Source organism: Schistocerca piceifrons, unplaced genomic scaffold, assembly GCF_021461385.2.
Source record: "Schistocerca piceifrons isolate TAMUIC-IGC-003096 unplaced genomic scaffold, iqSchPice1.1 HiC_scaffold_1738, whole genome shotgun sequence".
In the NCBI taxonomy this organism is placed as follows: domain Eukaryota; kingdom Metazoa; phylum Arthropoda; class Insecta; order Orthoptera; family Acrididae; genus Schistocerca; species Schistocerca piceifrons.
The window spans coordinates 110,725-119,187 of NW_025727610.1; the positions used below are offsets into that span (position 1 = coordinate 110,725).

General features: G+C 39.8%; 1 protein-coding gene across 1 annotated transcript; it reads right to left on the minus strand.

Moving 5' to 3' along the window:
• Positions 1 to 5,270: 5,270 nt before the first annotated feature.
• LOC124737621 lies at positions 5,271 to 8,001 on the minus strand (the record flags this gene model as incomplete). The annotated part of the gene is made up of 2 exons (XM_047248590.1): positions 7,821 to 8,001; positions 5,271 to 5,603 (listed from the first exon to the last, which is right to left on the minus strand). Coding segments are annotated over exons 1-2 (514 nt in total), but the record flags the coding sequence as incomplete, so codon positions are not given.
• Positions 8,002 to 8,463: the final 462 nt, after the last annotated feature.

An 8,463-nucleotide genomic window follows, 5' to 3' on the forward strand; every position in this document is an offset into this window, starting at 1 on the left:
CTTACTGTATCCCTCTGATCTTCTTATTGACAATGAAACACAGAATTTGCATCGGAATTAAATATAAAAGGCAGAATGCCGACTTAAGTACACAAAGACTGACTCTTCTTACTCTCAATGTTTTGAACCATTCCTGTGACACTAGTTATAGATTCCGATCCTTCACTTCAGGTTTACTGTATCCCTCTGACTTCTTATTGTCGATGAAACACAGAAATTGCATCGGAATTAAATACAAAATGCACAATGCCGACTTAAGTACATAAAGACTGACTCTTCTTACTGTCTATGTTTTGAACCATTCCTGTGACACTAGTAATAGTTTCCGATGCTTCACTTCTAGTTTACTGTATCCCTCTGACCTTCTTATTGACGATGAAACACAGAAATTGCATCGGAATTAATTACAAAAGGCACAATGCCGACTCAAGTACAAGAAGACTGGCTCTTCTTACTGTCTATGCTTTGACCCATTCCTGTGACACTTGCTATAGATTCCTATGCTTCACTTCAGGTTTACTGTATCCCTCTGACCTTCTTATTGACGAAGAAACACAGATATTGCATCGGAATTATATACAAAAGGCACAATGCCGACTTAAGTACAAGAAGACCGACTCTTCAACTGTCTATGTTTTGAACCATTCCTGTGACACTTGTTATAGATTCCGATGCTTCACTTCAGGTTTACTGTATCCAGCTGACCTTCTTATTGACGATGAAACACAGAAATTGCATCGGAATTATATACAAAAGGCAAAATGACGACTTAACTACAAGAAGACTGACTCTTCCTACTGTCTATGTTTTGAACCATTCCTGTGACACTAGTTATAGATTCCGATGCTTCACTTCAGGTTTACTGTATCCCTCTGACCGTCTTATTGACGATGAAACACAGAGATTGCATGGGAATTAAATACAAAAGGCACAATGCCGACTCAGGTACAAGAAGTCTGGCTCTTCTTACTGTCTATGTTTTGAACCTTTTCTGTGAGACCGGTTTCAGATTCCGATCCTTCACTTCATGTTTGCTGTCTCCCTTGGACCTTCTTATTGACGACGAAACACAGAAATTGCATCGGAATTAAATACAAATAGCACAATGCCGACTTAAGTACAATAAGACTGACTCTTCTTACTGTCTATGTTTTGAACCATTCCTGTGACACAAGTTATAAATTTCGATGCTTCACTTCAGTATGACTGTATCCCTCTGACCGTCTTATTGATGATGATACACAGAATTTGCATCGGAATTAAATACAAAACGCACAATGCCGACTCAAGTACAAGAAGTTTGGCTCATATTACTCTCTATGCTTTAAACCTTTCCTGTGGGACCGGTTTTGGATTCCGATGCTTCAATTCATGTTTACTGTATCCCTTGGACTTTCTTATTGTCGACGAAACACAGAAATTGAATTGGAATTAAATAGAAAAGGCACAATGCCGACATAAGTACAAGAAAACTGACTCTTCTTCCTGTCTATGTTTTGAACCATTCCTGTGACACTAGTTATAGATTCCGTTGCTTCACTTCTGTTTTACTGTATCCCCCTGACCTTCTTATTGACGATGAAACACAGAAATTGCATGGGAATTAAATACAAAAGGCACAATGCCGACTCAAGTACTAGAAGACTGACTCTTCTTACTGTTTTCACGTTTTTGTTTATTATTATTGCATATATACGAAAAGAGCCGAGTGAAATACTTTTAGCAATGCTGTGCTTTGCTTTTCTTTATCATCATTACCCTTTAGCGGAATAAAATGTATATATCGAAGTCTTATTGTTCTGGATCTGGCCTACAATTTAAGGAACGATTTTTCGTAACTGCAACTCATGCTAAGAATCAATAATCCTCCCTACTTCATAGTGATTAAAAGTTGAAATTACTTTGTTATGAGCACTGGTGTTACAGTCCATGTGATCGTTCAAAAACACAAGTTCGCAGTGGATTTTATTTCTCGTTAAAATGCTATTTCATACCACGACTAGCCCCAGAACATGAGACTCTCATTAAAAAAATACGTTGTCACTATAAAGTTTGCCAGATCAGAACGGAGCACAGCAAGATTCCTATCAGATCCTGAAGGTACATTAAATTATTTGCACTGTAAATTATATCCTATCAGCAGCCCGCGTCAATCTGCAACACATCATAAAATCTGCTGATCTTCAGTGCCAGTCTGGGAGCTAAAAGAAATAATATTATTTTATTATTATTTTACCGCTTCCTTGCGGTATGCTCGACTATATTGTAAGTCGTTTAAATACGCCGCGGCAGCGGCTCTTCGTTCTCCACGCAGCTCAGCACCACAGATAATATTTATATAACTGAAAAATGTCTCAACAGGATGGGATAATATGCAAGCAAGCTTAACAATAAATCATACAAGTTTTCATTTAAACAACTCTATTAAAACCTTTAAATATCTCAGTGATTACAGACCTATGTGAATTCACACGTAATGGCGTACATTGCTTAGTCTCGACAAAAGAATGCTACACTAGCGTTCGCTACTACGACACAGGATATCTTATTCGTTCGACTCCCAGATGAAGAAGACAAAGAAATTGCTATTCGTCACGTATTATATACTAGTGACTTATTTTAATCTCTGTTTAACATTTATCTTCTATGTCGGTTTTATTACTCGCCGACGCAGATATTCTCAAAATAAATAATAAAAAAAAATACAAAGTTTTATACAATGACACAATATGGTACATCTAATTCTCTAATTACTACATAATCTATTGTTTTTGTTTCTCTAGACGTTACAATGCCCCCTGGCAGCAATTGACTAACGTTGGAAATGTTCGGCAATATGCTGCCACTAACGTCTGTTTGGTTATTGTCTATTACCTTGGTTGGATCATTCACTTTACACTTCTTAGTTCTTTTACACTGTAGGTTTAATTACACTTTTTATACTGTTCTTTCACTTTGCGAGGTGACCGTCAACCTAGTCCCAGGGTCATTACATTTATTTGGCTCCCCCATTCGGGCTACGTGCGATCAGAAAACCTGGGAAAACTGCGCCGGAGCCATGGTCATCTCGTCTGGTTTGTTTTAATACCCAGTTTGATCACAAAAAGTTCAGATTCTATCCAATGTTCACATATAACAAAGGCTATTTGTGAGAGCATGTTAAACCTTTAGTCTCTTTGTTACCCATATAATATTTGTGTTTTAGATTGTAATGAAAGTCACTTGTTACACATTTTTACAGTAGTATCATGAATCGTCCTTGCATTTGCTCACGACAATTGGTTTAAAATGTCCAGCATTCATGCGAGTATACTTCATTAACATGACGAAAACATATTATATCTATATATCACTGAACCGATGAATACTTTGAGTCCGTATTGAATAACTCAAGAAAAAAAAACAAATGTTTGTCACGTCATTTCGTGTCCACTAAACCCTATTCATGTTAGTGCATTAAACACATATTTGGTAGTTCATTTGAATGACAACAATGTTGTACGGAGCTGGCGGCGCGAAGCAATTGTTGAGTCGCGTCGTCTGGAACGCCGCGTGCCGACGGCCGCTGGGTTCGACGACCGGCTCTCAGTAACAGCGACGTCGTGCTGACGTGGCGCCCAAGCAGTCGCGAACCGCGGCGAACCATTCGCCGATGTCGGCGAGTGGCAGTGGTTTACCGCGACCAGCTGGCTGGCGGCACGGCACTCGTCTCGGCTTCTCCGCATGGCTCCCCGTTGTAGCGCATGAAACAAACATTCCACAACGGTGTACTGTCTTTAAGGACACAGATTACTAGCTGTGGAAGAAGATGCAACTTGTTAAAAGCGTTTATTGTTCAGTAAGCCGTCGCTTCACTGGTATGCACAGGATGGTTTGGCGTGATAACAGGTTTCTTGTGGCATTGTGACACTGGTATTCAAGGTTCGTCACACGCACATTGTACTACACATTTTCACTCACTCCACGGTTGGTACACTGCCAGAGCGTCTTTCAACACGTGAAAATGTTTCGTAACACACATACTAAATGTCCCCGTCGAGCGATGTTCGTTTAACTCGACTCCGAACGGATCAATAACTACTGTTTTTATACACTGTCTATTGTTCGTTGAGCACTGCACTAGGACAGTCTGTCACTTAACACTAGACTTATCGACGTATATACTGGTGCAGATACAACAGTCATTTTCTGTCCCTGCTACACACAATATTCCGTCCTTTCCTCCATTGTTTATGCACACAGTTTATTTTTTAATACCTTTTAACTGTTCTTCGCATATTCATTCTCATCTACAGGGCGTCTATTTGTTTTTACCTATTCACAACACACTTTTCATATTGTTACTAGGCGTATATAGCCCTTTTGTAAAATTTTTTAATTTTCTTATCAGTGTAGCTTGCCTGGTTATCACCCATCTATCAAACAGATTTTACCATGTGCATGACAGCTTGACTTGGGCATATTGATCAATAAATACTTCATTTAGCACTAGCATTATTTTTAATGATTTTTCCTATATGACTACAGTGTAGGTTCCACATTGGTTGACTTAATTCGCGTATCGCGTAATGAATATTCAAGGGCGTGTACCAAGTACACAGGCTTCAATTGAAGCATTGTTATATACAAAGCGGATTTTCCACGGAACGGGCTTGTTTTTGGATTAGCTTATGCTCCAGTGTCGTTCTCATATCACTACTGGCAGCAAACATCACATAATTGTTGCATATTACAAAGTCCATGTTTGGCTAGTCAAGACTCTCTTTCTCAGGGTTCCTTATCCTAATACAATTGCAACAGTTACCTTACTATATTAGATGGCATCATTAATTGCACTTACATACTACACATAGAAAATGATTCAAGAAATTAATCCTTTGTATAATGATTCAAGAAATTAATCCTCACTTTATCAACAAGAAGATTGTTCGTTGCTTAATGAGCCTATAATTTTTAAATGGCTCTAATTGTCTGTAAACAAAATCTTTCCTGTGTAAGCTATTGCCTACTTTCTGAATCCACTTCCTCCAAGTTTCATTACACACAAATTTCTTTCTTAATACTAACATACTTATATTCTAAAACACAATTAAAATCTTCTTACAACTATTACTCTTTATATGTGATATGTCACTGAATAAATAACTTCACATCTTTACGTGGATACAATCCTTTGATCTTCCCCGTATGGGGATGTGCTAACAAATAGCTACATTCGTGTGGCACGCTTATTACTTCAAAAGGCCCTGAATATAGCAATTGCCACTTACTATTCTGTTTTAAGGTGGCTGAGGATTTAGCGTGGTTACGAATAAGTACTAGATCCCCTACATTATATTTCTGTTCGTTAGTTACACCTCGGTCGTACTTCCTTTTCCTCTTTGCCGCACAGCTGGTTAGTCTGTTCCATATCTTTTTCATCTTTTCCTCCCTTGTTTCTGCCTTGACTGTTAGTCTCGGCAAAGGCATGAGCCATTCATTCGGTGTCTCACTAAATCCCTTCAATATCTCTACCGGTGGATAGCCTGTACTTGAATGGGGTGTTAAATTGTGTATTTCTACAAATTTCGGTACTAGCCCTGGCCATTTGGTATGTTGGTTCCCTATGTAGATTCTAAGGAACTTATTCAATTCTCTGAATATTCTTTCAACTAGACTGGCTTCGGGATGGAACCGGGATACCAGAATATGCTGTATATTTTGTTCCCGTAGGTAATTTTTCCAAGTTCGACCCGTGAAATAAGAAGCATTATCAGTCGTTATGGCTTCGGGTTTTCCCACTTGGGGCAAGTATTCTTGACTGATCCGCCTGACCATGGTTTTGGCAGTAGCTGATTTTATGCAATAAATTGCCAAGTATTTGGAAAAAATATCGTACATGGCCAGTATATACTTCATACCTCCTCTGGCCATGGGATAAGGACCGGCTACATCCACAGATACTATTTGAAGCGGCCTGAGTGGAACTATGGGATGTAGCTCAAACTTAGTGGATCTATTATAATGTTTTGCTTTTTGACATATCACGCAAGTTCTAACTGTTGCCTGAATTTGGTGTTTCATACGGGGAAAGTAGCAGTATCTCGCCATGATCTCTGCACACTTTCCAATCCCTGCATGGCCCCATGCCAAGTGCGTGTGCCATATCATCACTTTTACCGACTGGTTAGGTATACATACTGCCCAGCAGTCTTCTTTCGTACTAAGTTTATGATACAAAATATGGTTCACTATTTTAAAACCTTGCTCACCTCTATTGTTAACACTCTCTTCAGTATTATTAATGATTTTTTTCCACATCGGATCTGCCCTTTGTAATTCGCAAATGTTTTTACATATATATAAAAAATCCTTCATGTAAGTATTGTCACGCACTAACAACACTTTATACTCCTCGGATTGCTCTAACATTTCTGCTAAATCCGGTAATCCTACCGGCAGTCGCGACAGAGCATCCGCTATTACGTTATCTTGGCCTTTTATGTACATAATCATTATCCGGTATTCTTGTAGGACAAGCATCCATCTCCTCAGTCTAGTATGGAATAGTTTGCATGACATCAAAAAACTTAACGCCTGGTGGTCACTATACACTTTAATCTCCTTCCCTTGTAAATAATAATTAAACTTTTTCACAGCCCAGATTACTGCAAGTGCTTCCAATTCGGTTGCCAAATAGGCTCTCTCGCAGCTAGTTAAGGTCCTACTGGCGAAGCCGATAATCTTTATTGTTGTCGGGTCGTTTCCTTCCTCCCACTGAAATAAGCACGCTCCCAGGCCATAGGAACATGAATCCGTCGCAAGACAAAAATCTTTTGACAGATCTGGGTGCTGCAAAATATTTGCATTCAGTAGGGCGGTTTTAATCGCTTCAAAAGCTTGTTGACATTTGTCAGTCCAAACCCACTGCACACTTTTTCGTAGCAGATTTAGTAGCGACGCGTCATTTAACAACTGATTGGGCACGAACCTTCTGAAAAAAGACGTGAGCCCAAGGAACGCTTTCAATTGCCTCTTAGTGCGGGGGCTTGGAAATTCTCGGATCGCCTCTAGTTTTTTGTTGTCTGGGCGTATACCAAGTGGTGTAATAAGATGGCCTAAAAATTTAATTTTATTTCGTCCAAATTTTGACTTTTCTAGGTTTGCTGTCACACCTGCTTGCTTAAATCTCTCTAGTACTCTACGCAACAATTCCATATGTTCGTCCCAAGTAGCAGTAGCGATTACCAGATCATCAACATATACAGTGATTTTTTCTAATAAGTCTGGACCCAGTACCGTGTCTAGTGCAGTAATAAACACTCCAGCACTCACATTCAATCCGAAGGGAAGTACCTTGAATTGGTAACTCCGCCCTCCGAATATGAAAGCTGTGTACTTCCTGGATTCCGGTGTAAGGGGAATTTGCCAATATGAACTTTTCAGATCGACCGAGGTCAAGTACTGTGCTCCATGAAATTTTTGTATCTGCTCATCTAAATTCTCAGGGCGAGTCCGGACAGGTATGATAATTTTGTTAATGTCCCTCGCATCTAACACTAGCCTGATTTTTCCATTGGCTTTCGCCACTGTTACAAGAGGACTACTGTATGGAGAGAAGGAGGGCTCAATGATATCCCAATCTAACATCTTCCGAATCTCTTTAGCTACTAATTCCCTCCTCGACCAAGGGATGGAGTAAGTCGCGCGACGGTATGTTTTGTGTGGCATCACCTCTATGTGATAGTGGTACCCTTTGACTATTCCTGGTCGGTCGGTAAATACCATAGTGTATTCCGATAGCAGCTGCGTCAACTGTTGCTTTTGTTTATCGCTTAAACCTTCAGATTCCTGCACTTTGGTTTGAAATGCCTCAATATTTGTTTCAAAATTTCGATCCTCTAAATTCGGGTAATAGAGGTCTGCTGCATGTGACAAATCATCAAGGTGTAGTACCCAAGGGTTCCTACCCTTGATATTGATTCGATTGCAACACGGCACAAGTACCTCCTTCGATTTCATCATAGATAACTCAATCCTCCTACCCCTATTAACTATGCTTAATTTCCCCAAGGAGAGGTCGATCAATGCATCCCTCTCACGGAGAAAATCTACTCCCAGAATGCAGGCCACCTTCAATCCTTTAACAACGAGGAACGAGCTCACTATGGCTTCGCCCTCCTTACAAATCTCCACCTGCACCTGGTACTTAACTGATTGGCTCTGTGCACCAATGGCTCCAGACACCTTACAATTAATAACCGGGAAAGTCGGAACGCTATGTCCTTTTCCCAGTGCCTTAAATAACTCCATACTCATTACACTTACTGAGGCACCTGTGTCGATGATTATATTCACTGCAACATCATTGATTTTCGCTTCGATAATAGCTTGCACATTTTCGTTATTATCTTTCTTACATTCGTGTGGTTCGTTCAGTAGATCTTTATCCATACTGACACCATCGTTGTATCGCAGCATACG